This window comes from Loxodonta africana, chromosome 13, assembly GCF_030014295.1.
Source record: "Loxodonta africana isolate mLoxAfr1 chromosome 13, mLoxAfr1.hap2, whole genome shotgun sequence".
NCBI classification, from domain to species: Eukaryota; Metazoa; Chordata; class Mammalia; order Proboscidea; family Elephantidae; genus Loxodonta; species Loxodonta africana.
Window position 1 is genome coordinate 67,382,919 of NC_087354.1, and position 18,651 is coordinate 67,401,569.

Consider the following 18,651-nt stretch of genomic DNA (forward strand, 5'->3'; position numbering starts at 1 on the left):
TTAGAATACAAATGTATTTCTGGTCTCATTTCTTTGACTTAATAATCAAAACCCATCTTTAAAAAGAAGCAATCTGGTCTTATATTATGAGAAAATTGTAAGAAGAGAAGTTTTTCTTTTTTTTAAGTTTTTAGAAATCAAACACCTCTGATAGCCTGCTTTGCCTTTTTGACCTTGACATTGGGCACTTAGAATCTGGGGAGAGAGCACTAAAAATATCTCAGGTGCAAAGGCTGTGTGGGAGTCAGGCCAGTCGCGCCCGAGAAGACTTCGAATTGTTTTCTTAGGTAAGCAGCCCCTGGATTGAAGCTGTTGTTCTCTTGATACAGGAAAGGACAGAATGATGGTCTCAGCGGCGCTCGCAGGCTGGGCTTGTACCACCCTCTGCCTGGCCTCCTGCTCAGCTGCCTTTTCCCATGGCGCAAGCTCGGCAACCTGTGTGGACATGCAGCCCAAACACGTTCAAGTCCGGCTTCAGAGTGCCGGGACCCACCACATTACCATCCACACCAGCAGCAATTCCTACTCACCAGGTGACAAGGTTCCAGGTACATGCCAGTTTACCAGTTGTCGTAGAGTGGACTCCCAATGCCTTCTGTGTGTCAGAGTAGAACTGTGCTCCATAGGGTTTTCAGTGGCTGGTTTTGGGGTAGCTTTTCTTCTGAGGCCCTACTGGGTAGACTCAAACCTCTGGTTAGCAGCTGAGCACATTAACTATTTGCACCACCCAGGGACTCCTCCAGGTACATACAGGAGAAGATTTGAGAGACTGCAAAGAACCCCAGAGCCCCAGGGGCAGATTCCAGATTGTGTCTGTACCAGGCAGGAGTTTCCTGGGCTAAACTTTGGCTTAATTCTAGGGAGCAATTATTTAGCCAAAAATAAGCATGAAGTATTTGACATGAAAAACACATGATAACTAATCTCTATATGGATATTAATCTTTTCAAGAGAAGAGTACACAGGTGGCATTATTACAAAAATTATTTTATCTTTCTCACAGGATATACAGTTAATCTGAACAACATTCTTATATCATATGTATAGATGAAATATACTTTTTTTCTCATTGTTTAAAATTATTTTTCAGATATAAAGAATGTTTTCCACTGTTTGAGTTTCTGCTAAAGCAGAGAACGACCTTGGGTGCAGGTATTTTATTTGGTAGATGGTCCTGGGAAGCACAAACAAGAAAGGAGGGAAAATGAGACAGGGAGGAGAGAGATGCTAATTAAAGGTGTGAAATTGAACAGGTCGCTGCTGTGGGCAACTGGAGCTCAGTTCCAATGGGCAAGCCGTGTGAAACACACCTCTGAATCCTCCGTCAGGAGCATGGAGAGACTGGGAAATGTATTGGTCAAGGACTGCTCTCCTGCCGGGGGCATTTCCACCACCCACTCCTCGCCTAACTTCAGAGTTGTACCCGCTTACCTCAGAGCAAGTTCCGGAGCTAGCTAGAGAAGGCAGAGAAGAAAGCTGCAGGTGCTTAAGGCGAAATGTTAGTGTAGAGAGAAAACCACCTGTGTAGCCACAGGTGAACGCAAATAGGCTGAGGGGATATGGGAGAGACGGTAGCAAGCTGTTTGCTCTACCTCCTTTTGAGTTTTGCTAATTCCTTTGATGGGCACTAGAGGTAGGACGGAGCCCTGGTGGTGTAGCAGTTTGAATCTACTAGGCGCTCCTTGGAAACCCTATGGGACACTTCTACTCTGTCCTGTAGGGTCACTATGAGTCAGAAATGACTTGACGGCACTGAACGACGACAGAAGTAGGAAGGAACCCTCATGGTGCAGTGGCTGAGTGTTTGGCCGCTAACCAAAAGGTCAGCAGTTTGAATCCACTAGCTGCTCCTTGGAAACCCTATGAAGCTATTCTACTCTGTCCTGTCTGGTTGCTATGAGTTGGAATTGACTCAACGGCAATGGGTGGAGGTAGTAAACAAAAAATGAAATGGGCTCTATAAATGTTATTTTATCCAATCATTTTATTCTATTGATGATAAGTATGCGGGGGGGGGGTGGGAATTGTGTGGGTAGTGTATGGCGCTGACAGCAACGTACTCCTCAAACTGAAATGAAGGCTATTCTAACAGAGGGAAAATCTGTAGAGAGCACACTGGGGCTCATGCGAGCCACCGCTCAGTGATAGAGGCAACTTCTTGGGGGGCTTCTTCCACCCCAGGTACACCCTTGACCCCAAGTATGGGGGATTGCTATGTCTGCACCCAGTGATTCACTCTCAGCAGCGCCCCAGTGTTCTGTGGCTAGGGGAGTGAAAACATTGTAAAAGCGACCCAAAATATCATGACACCCAAATCCTAATAAAAGGTGGCCTGAAAGTGTCCTGAGGGAAACATAATTGGATTGTGATTGTAATTAAGACACCATGTGTAATAAACGGCTTGACAGAGCGTCTCAGGGATTCGGTGAGGATCAGTTATTACTTTACATTGTGATTACATTGTTTTTGTTTTGCTGAGATCCCACACTAATTGCTGAGCTTCTTGAAGGTAAGGACTTTGTTACCTTGTTCACAGACGTATAGTCAATGCCAAGCACAGTGCCGGGTGTTGAATAATAAATATTTGTTCAAATGTTTGTTAATAAACATTCAAACGCACAGAAAATAAAATAACTACAGAGACTAAGCTGTATTCCACAAGTCTGTAGAAGATATGACTCTGATTTTAGCCACTCATTTAATTTCCAAATTATTTTTAAGCAGCTTAAAATATTATTACAGTTTTAAAATATTTTAACAGTACCAAAAAAATAGAAAATAAGTTTCCCTTCCCTTGTTCTGGACACTGAATTTGATTCCCCAGAGGTAATCATCATTAAGCTTCTCTCACATCTTTCCTGAAATGTTCCATGCACACAAGTGTATATGAGTCTGATATTTCAAATGAATATAACCCTAAACAGACGTAAATGAAATCACTCTGCTTCACATCTGTATTTTTCACCTAACGGTAGTGCTGAGGTCTTTATCATAGTCATAGTCTATTTTCAATGAATGCATGACAATTCTTTGTCTGGATGTCACATAATTGATTGAACTAAGTTTTTATTGATGGGTATTTACTTTTTCCAATTTTGGGCATTATAAACAATTCTAATGGACATTCTTATACTTATACCTTGGCTCACTCTATAAGTCTTCTAGTCGCAAATATGGGAAAAGCCAATAAAAAGGAACTTATCCCCCAAGACCTTTCAATTTCTCACGGGAGTCTGGAAGTGCGGCTTCTGGATTTGTGAAGCCATTCTGTGATGTCATCAAGATGTAAGGTTTTTCCAGCTTCCTGCTTGGCCATCATCAGCAAGTTGGATTGGCATTGCTTTGTTTGTCCTTGCACAGTGTCAGGACAGCTGCCATAGTTTTAGGCCTCATGCTGGTATCAAAACTGGAATAAAGGGTCAGGGCAAAAAGATGCATCCTCAGGAGTTACCAGCTCTCCCAGTTGCCCTCAGTGGCCAGAATTGAATCACCCTGAAGAAGAATGGAATTACCAAGACTGGTTTTAGTCTAATCACAATTCATCCCCTGGAAATAGGGAGACACTAAAGAAGAATGAAATTACCATCAGTGGTTGTAATCTAATCACAATTCATCCCCTGGAAATAGGGAGAGGACTGTTGTCATAAGCTGCCTTCTAGTTGGGCTCCAATTCATGGTGACCCCATGCATGACTGAATAAAATGTGCATCAGACTGTTGGGATCCACAGGGTGCTCATTGGTTGCTTTCAGAGGTAGATCGCCAAGCCTCTCTCCCTAGTAGTCTGTCTTAGTCTGGAAGCTCCACTGAAACTTGTTGAGCATCATAGCAACACGCAGACCTCCACTGACAGACAGGTGGTGGCTGCGCATGAGGTGCATTGGCCAGGAATCAAACCTGGGTCTCCAGCATGGAAGGCGAGAATCCTACCACTCAACCACCACTGCCCCCTAACTTTTCTGAAAACAAGAGATGTTCACCTGCTACATGGACATAAGGTCGGGGCTCTTTTAGCAGGGAATAAGTGGAGAGAAGCTGTTGGGTAGTGGACTCCAATGTTTGCTGTGCTTATTTATGCAGGTATGTCAGCAGCAAAATTTCTCAGAAGCGAAATTGCTAGGTCAAAGGGCAACTGCATTATTAACGTGGACGATATTGTCAGATTATCCCCAAAGAGTTGCATGGTTTATAGTTCCAGCATCAGTGAATGAGTGCCTTCATTTTTCTATAGTCCTATCATAATCATGTATTTCGTACTTGCTAATACAATAGGTGAAGCCCTGGTGGCGTAGTGGTTAAATGCTACGGCTGCTAACCAAACGGTCAGCAGTTCGAATCCACCAGCTGCTCCTTGAAAACCCTATGGGGTAGTTCTACTCTGTCCTGTAGGGTTGCTATAGTATAATAGATATAAAATAGTACCTTGTTTTTATTTGCTTTTTAAGTTATGATTGAGCTTACTTGCTTAATTTGTTTGTATCCTTTGATAATCTGGGGGGATTGTCTTTTTTATTTATTCACCGTAAGTTTTTGTATCTGTTTTTTTTATGCCTGTTTTATATCTTAAAAACACTTTTTTTCATTTGATGGTTACAAGGGTGGGGAGGGAAAGGAAGGAGAAATCACTAGCCAGATAGTAGACAAGGATCAATTTAGGTGAAGGGAAGGACAACACGCAATACAGGGGAAGTCAGCACAACTGGACCAAAGCAAAAGCTAAGAAGTTTCCTGGACATATCCAAGCACTTTAAGAAACAGAGTCGCTGGGGCTGGGGCCTGGGTACCATAGTTCCCGGGGACTTCTAGGTCAAATGGCATAACATAGTTTATAAATAAAACGTTCTACATCCCACTTTGGAGAGCGGCATCTGGGGTCTTAAAAGCTTGCGAGTGGCTGTCTGGGATACATCAGTGGGTCCCATTCCTCTTGGAGCAAAGGAGAATGAAGAAAACCAAGGACACAATGAAAATACTAGCCCAGAGGACTAAAGGACCACATGAACCAGAGACTCCACCAGCCTGAGACTGGAAGAGCTAGATGGTGCCTGGCTACCACCAATGTCCACCCTGAAGGGAACACAACAAACAGTCCCAGACCGAGCAGGTGAAAAATGTAGAACAAAATTCAAATTCATGTAAAAAGACCAGACTTAATGGTCTGACAGAGACTGGAGAAACTCCCAAAACTATGGCCCCCAGATGCACTGTAAACCCAGAACTGAAACAATTCCTTAAGCCCACTCTTCAGACGAAGATTAGATAGGGCTATAAAACAAAAAATAATACACCTGAGGAATGTGCTTCTTAGTTCAATCAGACATACCAGACCAAATGGGCAGCTCCTGTCTGGAGGCAGAATGAGAAGACATGAAGAGACAGGAACTGGTCGAATGCACACAGGGAACTCAAGGTGGAAATGAGGAGTGTGCTGTCACATTGTGGGGATTGCAACTAATGTCACATAACAATATGTGTATAAATTTTTGTACGAGAAATTAACTTGAGCTGTAAACTTTCTTCTAAAGCACAATTAAAAAAAGACTTTTTTGAGTTCATCTATGATCAGATTTTTTTTTAACGTAGCAAACTTCATTCATCTTTTCTTTTACGGCCTCTGGGTTTTGCTTATGGAGGCATTTCTGACTCCAACATTAGAAAAAAAAGAAATAGCCATTGTTTCTAGTTCTTTGTTATTTATGTATCTTTGATGCAAGTGGAATTTATTTTTGGTGTGAAATGGCCCTTCAACTTTTTCTTTTTCTCTAATCAATTGTTTGCTTTCAGAGGGATGGTCTTAAGCTTTTCTTGTTTTGAAAACAGCCGTTTAAGATCACGGAATGGAACTAAGTCATGCATGTTCCCTCTAATGGATGGTTCCTTGTTTTCTGTTGTAGTGACTATGAGGAGCAGTCATGATTTCATGGGATTTCTACTTCAGGCTCGAAGAGTGTCTAATCAACAAATAGTTGGCACTTTTGTTTTCATTCCTCCTCATTCCAAACTGATGACTTGTTCTGAAGAGGCTGACACAGTTACCCACTCGGACAAGTCCCTGAAGAGAAACTTATCATTTGTGTGGAAGGCCCCTGCCCAGCCTGTGGGGGACATCAGATTCCTGTAAGGAGACAGGAAAGTGCTGTTTCTTAGTAACTGCACCTCCCTCTTTGAGGAGAGGGGCTCTCATCTCCCTTCCTTCCTGTTTCCTGCCCTCCCTCCTGGGTCACCTTATAACAAGGACACGGTCACTGGGGCTGCCCCAACTAGTGAGCCTATCCAGAGAGGAACTAAAAAATATTTTTGGGCCCCCACACCTTTCCTTTGTCATTGTCCGTGACCCTGGAGTGTGGTTATTTCCCTTTTTTCCTAGGCACAGATGAATCCTGGCCACCCTTTCCAAGAAATTCTGACTAGAGGACAAAAGAGCTAAAGGAGAAGAGGGGAAGCCAAGAAAGAGAGACAGAGGCAGACAGACAAGTGGACACTGAGAGACTACTTGTGTCAGACCAGGGAAAGCCACTGAACGCTCTGTGCCTCGCCTTCTTGTCAACCAAATGGGCGTAATACCGAGACAGGGCTGTGGAAGGATAGAAGAGCCCGTCTATGCGAAGTGCTCAGAACAGTTCCTGGCGACTGGGAGCGCTTTATAAGCATCATCATTTCTCAAAATGAGGCCCTTGTTTAGTCATTCTTCTGATAATTGGATTTACCAAGAAAGAGGATTTTTTCACTTTTAGGAAAGGGTGTGTCTTCCTCAGTTTCTCCTCTCCAAAAGGAACGGTTGCTGAGGAGCCGGCTCTACCTCATGGTGGCCCCATGTGTGTCAGAGCAGGACTCTGTCCCACAAGGTTTCAATGCCTGATTTTTGGGAAATATATCACCAGGGCTTCCTTCAGAGGCACCTCTGGGTGGACTCAAACCTTCAACCTTTTGGTTAGTAGCCAAGTGCTTTAACTCTTCGCACCACCCAGGGACTTCTCCTCTCCACACCCTCATAAATGTATCAGGGAGGTTTTGCCTGAAGGTAGAGGCCACCTGACCCCATGCTTCCCCTCCAGGCTTTCCTCTCTGCACTGGGAGCAATGGGAGCTGTGACATATGTCCTCTCCCCAAGGCGTCCCTAGTCCATGCCATCCTGGTGATTTACCACAGCAGGAATGGCAGCTAGAAGGAAGCATGGTGCCCTGACAATGTTTTGGCACTTTGGCAAGGCCAGTGCCCACTTAAGCCCAGCTTCTGCACAGGGCTTTGGTTCTTATCATCTGCAAAGAATGCAGGTTGTTTGTAGGCCTTCCAAACCAAAAACCAAACCTGTTGCCATCGAGTCAAGTCGATTCCAATGGATAGATGCCTTATAGGACAGAGTAGAACTTTCCCACTGGGTTTCCAATGAGCACCTGGTGGATTCGAACTGCCAACCTTTTGGTTAGCAGCCATAGTGCTTAACTACTATGCCACCAGGGTTTCCTTACATCTGTATTAAAGCAAAAACAAAAACCATTGCCATCGAGTTGATAATTCCAACTCAGCGACCCTATAGGACAGAGTAGAACTACCCTATACAGTTTCCATGGAGTGGCTGGTGGATTCAAACTGCTGACCTTTTGGTTAGCAGCTGAACTCTTTAATCACTGAGCCACCAGGGCTTAGCCACTTTTATTTCTCAAAGCACCTCCATTCTTGTTTTCTGACTTACATCAGAGCTGCTATGTGCCATCTATGTAGTGTAGAAGTGACAACCTGCATTTGACAGTCAGAAGCCTCACACAAAGACACCCTCTGTCCTCTCACCTCCCAGAATCCTTTCCCATGATAACGTGGACTGAGTCTGGACACCATATGTTGAGGCCTGAAACATGACCCCTAACTTGACAAAGTTAATGACATTTTTATGACCATCTGAAGAGTTAAAATGCAAAAAATGATACTTGCTGATAATCCCTGCCTCAGCAAAATTTTTGGGAGGATAAATGAAACAATGTTTGTGAAAATGAAGAAAGGCATTATGTATTCAAAATATTATCTAAAAACATTAGTGATTTAAAACATCTCTAATTAAAAAAACTATAATTATAATATAAATGGATTATGGAAATGTTTAATTAATTATGTAATTCCATGAACAATATACCAATAATGGCCAATAATATAACTGAAGACGAAGGCTTTTACTTGAATCTAAACACTTATAGTTCAAGAAGATACCTTTTAGTCAAAATGAGATTTTTAAGGATTATATTTATTCTGGGGGGGCAATTGATTATAAATATCCTCTGCTCTTCTAACTATTTTGTTGCCACTGGGTTTTCAATTTTAAAAAGACTGAAGTCCCTCTAAGGGGTAGTAAAATAATCTCTCCGGAGTTCTTTGTTCTCTTTGACTTTATTGTTCTTCTTTATCTTGCCTTCTCTCTTTTCCATTAGGACGGCCTGAGCTATTATTTAAAGGACACTAAATCCTCGAATCCCTCTGCTCTTTGTTTTTCCACAGTTTATCAGTCGTCCAGTCGTACTTCGTTTACTGGGCACGGATTGAATCACCGGTTGTGTCCCAACAGACGCACAGCAGAGCCCACTCTGCCGGCCACATGGAGGCCCGCTCACTAATGCCAGTGCCTTGGCAGAGGCCAGGTGGTATCGAAGGAGCAGCCCCAGGTACGGCTTTCTACTCTATTTGCTAGCCGGGCTGTCATTATTTTTATAGTTTTCTCTTTTCGCTTAAAAGTTACTACTGTCTGTCCCTGCAAAATAAGCAATAAACGCCTGCCAGGGCCACCGCAGCAGTTCTTGGGGTGGTGACAACGCCATCGCCACCGTGAGGGAGGCAGAGCTCGCAGTTACTTTGTTTGTTGCAGCAAACACACTGTCTGGCCCGCCCTAAGGAGTTAAGTTGGGCCCTGGGGCGGAGGGGTAGCACGGGGTTGCCAAACCAAAAAAAAAAAAAAAGCACACACCTCCCCCCCCCGCCCCCCATTTACCAGGAATCACAATATTTTAGCCGTTTTCTCAGTTCTCTGAAGCTACTCAGGGAGTGCAGGAAAGAAATGAACCTTTTTTCTTTTTTTAATAAATCTCACCCAGTTTATTGGTACTTTCAAGGCTTCCAACCGGTTCCTCACCCCCCCCCCGTTTCCAACCCATGCTGAGACTTCACATTTTCACCCCAGATATACTGAATCAGAATCTACATTTTAACAAGATCCCCAGGTGATTCTTATGTATAATAAAATTTGAGAACCACTGCTCTACTAGAGGTTCTTTGAATTGGTCCCTAGCCAGTACATTAGTATCGCCTGGGAACTTGTTAGAAATGCGAGTTCTCAGCAGAGATCCCAACTGGTTCAAAGGCTTGGTTACTTTCCACGTAGGTAGATGGTGTTTGCAGCCTGGATTGTAGAATGCAATTAGGATTGAGAGGCTGTTTCTATGGGAATGGACTTCTTCTTGGCTCACTGCATGACTCTAGACTCCCTTGGCCCCTGAACTTCTAAAAACAAACTAACCAGCTAGAGAACGTTTGACCTGCCTCCAAATTCCTGGTGGTAGGGAGCTCATTTTCATTATTTGTTTCTAATTAAGTGCTCTGGACAGATATATTCATGAGGCATCCAGTCATTTAAACAGAAGGTCCAAATCCTTAATCTCTTCAAGCCCGTTTCCCTTTATTCTTTATTTTTCCTTCATTCTTTGCTAACGTATTAAGGCCGGAAAACCAATTTGTTTTTTTTTGTTTATTTTTTAAATTTACTTTTGTTTATTTATTTGTCTTATTGTGGCAAAAATATACATACCAAAACATCCACCAATTCAACAATTTCTACATGTCAAATTCCGTGACATCGGTTACATTCTTCATATTCCGCAGCCATTTTCATAATTCTTTTCAAGTTATTTCGCCACCATTACCATAAACTCACTGCCCTCTAAGCAAAAACTCCCCTTTTCTCCCTCCCTCCCACCTCTGGTAACCACTAACAGTCTTTGCTTTTTTAAAAAATCTATTTACTTATGTAAGTGAGATCATACAGTATTTGTCCTTTTGCCACTGACTTATTTGACTCAACATAGTGTTTTCAAGGTTCATCCGCGTTGTGGCGTGCATCAGGACTTCATTTCTCCTTATGGCTGAACAGTATCCCATTGTTTATATATACCATATTCTGCTTCTCCATTCATCTTTGATGGACATTTCTGTTGTTGGCAAGGATCCAATTGGAATCTCTGCCTCTGCTCAGTCTAGCCGACCAGGGCACAGGGATAAGCCCACCACCCTCCATACTCTACCTTTGTCCAGAACTTTTCGTCCCCTCCCCATTTCCCAGTCACCCACCTCCAATCATTCCGCTAACACGAAGGAAAGCTTTCAGAGGTCTGCGAATGTGGCCTGAAGAAGACCCGGCAAACCCAACATTTGTTTAGGAAGTCTGATGTTCTAATTTATAAATCATGCAAGTGTTGGATTCTAATCTCAAGCATAACCATGTTTGTTTTCATATGAATATGAGTAAAAGTGAGGTTTCAGGAAGGTACTTCCTATTTAGTGTGCGGCCTCTGATGATGCCTGACTCCTCTGGGAACCTTGTCCCCCAGGGGGCCGCAGACTCTAGTCTGAGCAGCTACAGTGTCAACTCTTACTATGCCACAGACTGTCACAGTTCTTCCCTTCTGCCCCAGCCTGCCTTTCCTGCCCATCCCTCTACACTAGCCCTGGTTTTCCCCAAGGGAAAAAGGACTCTGTGTGTGTGTGTGTCTGTGTGTGTGTTGGAAGAGGGTGTCATCTAACAAAGTGAAATAAATCAATAGATTTTCTAATTCTAAGAAGACTTTAACAAGTAAATGTAAATGATGAATTTTCAAAGCTGGGAAAATAATATATTGTATCCCCCAAACTCACCTCCCAACAGACCCTCTGGGACACCCTGGAATCCTACCCCACCCTGTTAGGTATGATCTGCTTTTACATCTCCAGGCTTAACCCTGTGGTATTCCCTCTCACTGCACTGTCCTCATGATGATCTCTTTATCTTTCAAGACTGTCCAAATATGTCCTTTGTGAAACTTTTCCCTACACTTCTTGGTACCTGAAAAATCCGTTGCCCTTGAGTCGATTCCAACTCATAGCGACCCTATAGGACAGAGTAGAACTGTCCCACAGGGCTTCCAAGGAGCGCCTGGTAGATTTGAACTACAGACCTTTTGGTTAGCAGCCGTAGCTCTTAACCATTACACCACCAGGGTTTCCCACTTCTTGGTGGGCAAGTGTAACTGCTTCCTCATCTCTGCCATTAGAGCACTTACCACATGGCAATTTATGTGGTAGGACGAGTCCGTGTCTTTCCTCCTGGATTTTGAGTTCAGGGGCAACAATGATAAGCCTGCATCCCTCCTATAACCCAGCGCCTCACAGTGCCCAGTGCGCGGGGCCACAGCAGTGTCTGAATGCGCTGAGAGTTCAGACAGGAGTTTAAACCTCTCAGAATGTTTGCCGCGTTCTGTGTGTCTGTATTATGAGGCTTTGTTCTCCACTTCGATCTTTTTAAGTGATGAAGTCATTGGAAAAAATAGGTGCCCCCCATCCCCCAGAAGAAGGTTTAATCCAACCCAGTTGGAGCCCTGGCCAGAGAACTTCTGCCAGTGCTGTTTTTGTCAACTTCATCATCGTCATCCTAATGATGACCATGATAAACCCTCAGTGAATGTTGCATACGTGCCAGGCACTGCGCTTCGTGCTTCTCCATCAATGATTTCATTTTACCCTCTCAACACCTCTATGCCGTGGGTATTGTCTTAATCAGCGTTCTCTAGAGGAACAGAACCAGTGAGATATATAATTATATCAAATATACATTTGATGTAAATATACATATTTGATATAATTATATATAATATATAACATGTATTTTATTATATATATATAGATGGGACCCTGGTGGCGCAGTGGTTAAGAGCTCGGCTGGTAACCAAAAAGTCAACAGTTCAAATCCACCAGCTGCTCCTTGGAAATCCTATGGGGTAGTTCTCTGTCATGTAGGGTGGGTGTGAGTCAGAACTGACCCAAAGGCAACAAGTTTGGTTTTTTTAGTTTTATACATGTAGATACACACACACACACACACACACACACACACGTATATATACATACAGAGAGAGGGAGAGAGAAAACAAGAGAGAGATTTACTTCAAGGGACTGGCTCACCCAATTGTGGGAACTGGCATGTCCAAAATTTGTAGGTCAGGCAGCAGGCAGGAGACTCCTGCAGGCTTGCATCTCAAAATTCGTATATCAGGTGATAGAAACAGTGTAAAGTCAGAGGGTGAGTTCTGCCAAAGTATCTATTTATAGTCTGGGGACAGAACACATTCAAAGGAAACTCCCTTTTCAACTGATTGATTACATTACATTATTGAAGATGAGTACATTACATTATATTACATTACATTACAGAACAACAATTAGACTTGTGTTTGGCCAAACCACAGGGAACCATAGTCTAACCAAGTCGACACATACCATCACAGGTACCATTATCATCCCATGAAGAAACTGAGATTCTGGGAGGCCTTGACCAAGGCCAGGAATTAGCAGAATGAAAATTCAGACCTAGACGATAACCTGGCCCCAGGTCTTGTTCTTGCTTGTTTGCTGCCCTATTTGAGGCCCTTTCTAACACTCTGGGGAGTCATGTTAGTCGGTTATAGATGAAAAATCAGATGGTGGAGGGTGGTGAACGGTAGCCATTTTGTCTCTGCCCGTAACAAGGGCTCAAGTCATTATCATTGCCACAGATACCTTTATTGTTGATAATAAAACAAGAAAGATTTAAGGGTTCTATCTTTGATTTGTAGGAGTCCACTTTTTTCCTACCTAGAAACAGTTTTTTGCAGAGTTGAGAGAAAATACAGTGCTTGTGACGGTTTCTATATTCCCTGGAGGGTGGTTATTAAAAATGTGCAAGGTGAGAAGGGCTGGGGACTCATGCTTTAAAAAGAGTAGGAAAATGGTGCTTCACTGCTTGGTCAGGGGCTTACATTACTGGACAGATCATCTTTATGTTGACAGTTTTAAGTGGCTCACATTTAATGGTCTGCCTCCAGGCACATTAAAGTCTCTAGCATTTACCCTGTTATTGTTCTAGTCAATACAAGGAGCATGCTCTTTCTCTCCCTGTTATGTCTTTGGGCCTCTGCTTAGCTCCCAGCACCACCATCAGTCTTCTGAAGCAGCACACAGATGCCACTGCTGTTGGTCTAACTGGAAACGTAGAAGAGGACCACTCGGATCCTGTTCCTGCTAATATTGGGGTAACAGAGTTCCCCAGGGGTACAGAGGCTCCGCCCCAGCCATCTTCACACACAGCTACTGCAGTCAGCAATGGCCAGCAACCCAGCAGGGACAGCAATCCAACCCTAGAACCATCCCGGGACATCCGAGCACTAGAGAGGCTGGTGGCCCTCAGGAGGTTCTCCTCACAGGGCTTTGAGTGCGGCCTTAGCACCCACCACAGGTAATGGGGAAGTGGGTGGGCCATTCAGTAGAGGGGAGGGGACCAGGCCAAACACTGAGGCCCTAAGCAAATGTAAACTTCCTGGAGTCTGACAGAAAAACATCTCCGCTACATGCTTTCTTAAGTTCTCAAGAAATCTTGACTATGGAAGGAGTATTGACCATAAAGGTCTCGATTTAGTAATCACACAGAGAAACTGGGCTCTCTTGGACAAGGCAAGGCCTCTGAGATGCTGTTATAAATAATAGCATTTGATGAGTGCTTTGCAGCCATCCGCACTCACTCCCCACCTCCACCACCACCTCTGCCCCAAATCCAAGCTCAGGAGTCTTTCTAAGAAAATCTGATTTGACAAGATACTCACAGTGGAAGACAGCAGTGGTGGTTCAGTGGTAGAATCCTCTCCTCTGCAGGAGACCCGGGTTCCGTGGCCAGTGCTCCTCATGCAAGGAGCTCTGGTGGCACAATGTTAAGCTCTCAGCTGCTAACCAAAAGGTCAGAGATTTGAACCCAATAGCAGCATCGTGGGAGAAAAGACCTGGTCATCTGCTCCTGTAAAGATTTACAGCCTAGGAAACGCTATGGGGCAGTTCTACTCTGTCCTATAGGGCTGTTATGAGTTAGAATTGACTCCATGGCACACAACAACAACAACGACAACGACAAGGGCAGCCACCATGCGCAGCCACCACCTGTCTGTCAGTGGAGGCTCGTGTGTTGCTATGATGCTGGACAGGTTTCAGTAGAGCATCCAGACTAAGATGGCCTAGAAAGAAAGGCCTGGTGATCTCTTTCCAAAAGTCAGCTAATGAAAACTCTATGGCTCACAACAATCCAATCCCACCGTGCATGGAGTTGCCATGAGTGGGGGGCAACTCAACGGCAGCTAACAACAACAACAACAACAACAACAACAACAACAACAACAACAACACAAATTCATAGAAGATGTTGCTGCCAACACACGTAGTGACCCCTTCTCAGCCCTTCCGTTCTCTCCTGTAGGACTCAAGATCATCCAAGCTTTGGTTCATCAGAAACTTGCTTGCCCTCTGGTTGGGATGACCAGGTAATAAATAGCCCGTGTGGTGCAGGGGGAAGGTGGATCAGGTTGGTATTTTGACCCAGAATGGGAAGTTCCAGGCTGGAAAATCAGATCTATTAGATTAGTAGTTAAAGACAAGGGTATGATGAACACAGAGTGTCTTTCTACCAATCAATACTGCCTCTCCATTACACACGGTGTCTCTGAAGTTATCGGCAATTGTAGAAATTGATGGTTTTAGTGATTTGTTTTCCCACTTAGCTTCAGTTAATAATTCCCCTCTTCTATCCCTTCCCCTCCTTCATAACATCAGTCTCAAAAATCTGTGCATGGTCCTAGAGGTTAGATCAATGGCAATATAAAATATACATGTCCACTGATTTACTATTCCTTTGAAGGCTTTGAAGGAACACCAAATAAAACATGGTACAATATTCTTACTCAAATTTATTGGAACCTCCAGTAAGATTAAATGGTCTCCCTTGCATAGATCCTAGCATAAAAAGACACTAAAAGCTTTCAGCCATCTGAGAGGACATACCACCCATATTTGTTTGGAAGCCTCGTAAAGGACCCTAAGTTTATTCATGTAACTGGCCTCCACACTCTCTGTGGGGTTTCCATTAGCCACCCCATCACTGTCAATAACAAGTGCATACTTATCTACTTGGGCTAGGCGAAGCACTGGGTGTTTCAGCTGCTGCCTGGGATTCTTTAAGGAACACAGAATGGTTACAAAGTTCAGTGGCAGCTTGGAGGAAGACCAGCCACTTTAACGTCTTTCTTTTTTTTTTCCTCTGCTTTTCTAGGACAAGACAGAGGTCTCTAATAGGACTGTGATGAGGCCTTCTCTGTATCCTGTCCACCATTCCTACCCTTGCCACCTCTGGTCCTCTGGAGTGTTCACTGGGAATGGAGATGGGACAGCCTACCCAGCCCCTGTCCTCCATAGCTCAGCCACTTCCAGGCACCCTGCTGCTGGCCAGTCAGAGGCATCAAAACCCTCAGCCAGCTTCTTGCCTCAGTCAAAGCACAAGGACCCTGGAGTCAGGAAGCAGAATGAACAGGGTGGTGTGGGATACCCTAGGAAGACCAACCCAAGTTCTGAGGTTGGGCAAGAGGGAGTGAATGCCTCTCTGGACCTCCAGTTCAGGACGCCCCAGCTGGGACTCCTGCTTTGCCTTTCGGTCACCCTGGGCATGGTGCTGGCTGCTGGCCTGCACTATCTGCACACCCAGTATTGCCACAAGCGGACGGAAGTGTCCCTCAGTGAGCCGGCCCGTGATGCCGTTGCCAGAAGTGACGGTGGTGAGACGGTGTGTGTCAGGAGGACAGGAGACAACACTTTTGTTTTGGTTCCAGCAGAATACAACTGGATCACTCCCTCTGTGGGTAGCAAGACCACAGTCCTCTAAGAAGGCCATTATAGCAGGGCTCTGGGTGGCCTCCCTAGATCCTGTGGATTGTGTTGGCAAGAACAGAGCTGATGAGTGTCCCTGATGAGGACGGGGACTCTCAGAGCCTCACCTCTGTGAGCAGCAGTGGAGGAAGCAGCGAAAGGACGGTTAGATCAATAGAGAGAGTTCTTCCCGAGCTTTGTTGTCTTAACATCTGTAATTTAGCTCCTTTTTTCTTTTCTCAATTAGATGTTCTGTTTGAAGAGTTAAACTCAACACAATGAATATTGTATAAGCTGCTCATTAACTAGGCTCCTGTGGCCGCTGAGCTTCCTCTGTCGCCTTAAGGAGCCAGCAGAAATAGAAATTCTGTCCCTCCTCAGCGTGGCAGCCTCGTCTCTTCTAACTCTTTGAAAAAAAGTAATGTTGGGTTGTGTCTCTTACAAGAAAAAGAACTGCACCCCTCACCTTGCCCCTCCAAACCGGCCAAAACGAAGTTTTCCTTTCAAACCTGGAGTTCAGAATGAGCTAGAGTTCTGATCAGATGAACAGGTGAACGCAAGGGTATTCAGTGTTCTTCGAAATGCAGGAGCCTGGCAAATCTGCCATGGACATTGATCGGCAGCAAGGAGAGCTTTAGAGAGCTTGATGAACACAGGGTTGGACCGCATATACAAGCAGTGCAAGGCCATAAACACCAGGGTGCAGCTAGCAAGCCTCTTCCTCGGGTGTAAATGGCTCTGAGACCTCTCCATCCACTTAAGCTTGACGGAGAGGTTGTGTATCCCAGTGGTGGGCTGACATACTCCCTTTTGCAAAAAAATGATGATAGCAGCACAGTTTGAAGGACGACTTCTCCTTGTCTTTTCAGGAAGTGTCAGAAAGGGAGCATCATGGACAAAGACCACCAGACAGCTTTTATATCTCTATGATAGTCACTTTGATTTAGCAACAGTTCTATAAAAAAAAAATTTTTTTAATTTTTTTTTTTTTTAGATAAGATAAAAACCAGTTGCCATCAAGTTGATTCTGACCCGTGGCGACTCCATGTGTATCAGAGTAGAACTGTGCTCCATAGGGTTTTCAATAACTGATTTTTCAGACATAGATGGCCAAGCCTTTCTTCCAAAGCATCTCTGAGTGAACTTGAACCTTCAATCTTTTGGTTAGCAGCTGAACGTGTTAGCCATTTTACCACCTAGGGATTCCATAGATAGTGTGGTCAATACAATAGGTTTGGATATAACTCCAGAATGTGTTCACCTGGTATATCAAACCCAATTCTATTGCCATCAAGTCAACTGACTCACAGTGACCCTATATGACAGAGTCGACCTACTCCATAGGGTTTCCAAGGCTGTAATCTTTATGCAAGCGGACTGTCATACCTTTCTCCCATGAGCAGCTGGTGGGTTCAAACTGCTGACTTTGGGTTAACAGCTGAGTGCTTAACCACTGTGCCACCAGGGCTCCTTCAGCTGGTATAACACATTGGAAAGAGTTATCTGCTTTTTCAAAGGTGAACCTATTTCAGAGTTATGATTCATTCTAATATGGAAACAAAAACTACTAAAGAGTCAGAAAGGACATTCATTAACTGAGCACCAAACCTGTATGGGTATTGTGCTAAGAGCTTCACATATATTTTCACATTTAGCCCTCACAATGGAGAAAGGATGAGTGAGGAATATGAAGCTCAGGGAAGTTCAGTAACTTGCCCAAGGAGTGAGAGGTATTCAGTGACACTTCAACAACAAAATACTTTTTTTTTTAATTGAGTATGTAGGCAAGAGGCAGCTCCTGCTGTTTTCTCTAGCTCCCTTTAGCTCCTTGGGCATCACCATCAAGGTTCTCTCCTCCTGGATTCTGGGTTAGGCAGACCTGTCCCCTGGTTTACATCAAGCGCCTCATCAGGCACCTTGTGGGTTCACAAGTTCAAGTGTTCCAAGAAGGCTATGGGAAGAAACAGATGCAGAGTACTCCAGTGGAAGCCACATGTATCCCTCCTCCATACTCAGCCCTCTGACAAGATATGCTGCCCGTGGTGCAAACAAAAAAACCCATTAGTGCTCTTCTCTAACCACATCACATCAGAGCCAGGTGTAACAGGAACACAGCACCTTCAAGATCTTTCCTGTCCAAGAGGTTATTTTCCTGTGTAAACAGACTGTATTAGTTATATATCACTGTGTAACAAACTACCCCTAAGCTTAGTGGTTTAAAACCACAACCACCACTACCATTTATGGTCTTTCATGATTCTGGGCTTGGCTGGGCTCAGCTGGGCAGTTCTTCTGCTCTGTGTGTTGCTGAATGGGCTGGAACATCCAAGATGACTCACTCATATGGCTGGCAGTTGGTGTTGGTGTCAACTAGGAGTTCAGCTTGGGTTGTTGAATAGTGTAGGAAGCAATTTAGTTCTCCCCTATGTGGCTTCTTACAACATGGTGGCTGGGTTCCAAGAGGGAGTGTTCCAAGAGCAAAAACCAGAAGCTGTGGATCTCATAAGGCCTAGCCTCATATGCTACAAAGCTTCACTTCCTCCACTTTCTATTGGTCACAGCAGGTCACAGGGCCAGACTATATTATTCAAAGGAAAAGACAATAGGTTCCACTTTTTGATGGGAAGAAATGGCAAAGGATTTGCAGCTATCTTTAATTCACTGCATTTTGGTTAGACTGCTGGTGTGCCCTGGGAACTTGTGTGTT

The 18,651-nt window shown here is 44.2% G+C and overlaps 1 protein-coding gene across 1 annotated transcript; it reads left to right on the forward strand.

Annotated features, from left to right (window-relative positions):
- The first annotated feature begins 245 nt into the window (after positions 1 to 245).
- Positions 246 to 16,318, forward strand: REELD1 (reeler domain containing 1). The gene is made up of 6 exons (XM_023557147.2): positions 246 to 548; positions 5,894 to 6,116; positions 8,487 to 8,650; positions 13,188 to 13,500; positions 14,506 to 14,569; positions 15,355 to 16,318. The coding sequence occupies exons 1-6, from the start codon at positions 341 to 343 to the stop codon at positions 15,958 to 15,960; spliced, it is 1,578 nt and encodes a 525-aa protein (XP_023412915.2). The 5' UTR covers positions 246 to 340; the 3' UTR covers positions 15,961 to 16,318.
- The last annotated feature ends 2,333 nt before the right edge of the window (positions 16,319 to 18,651 follow it).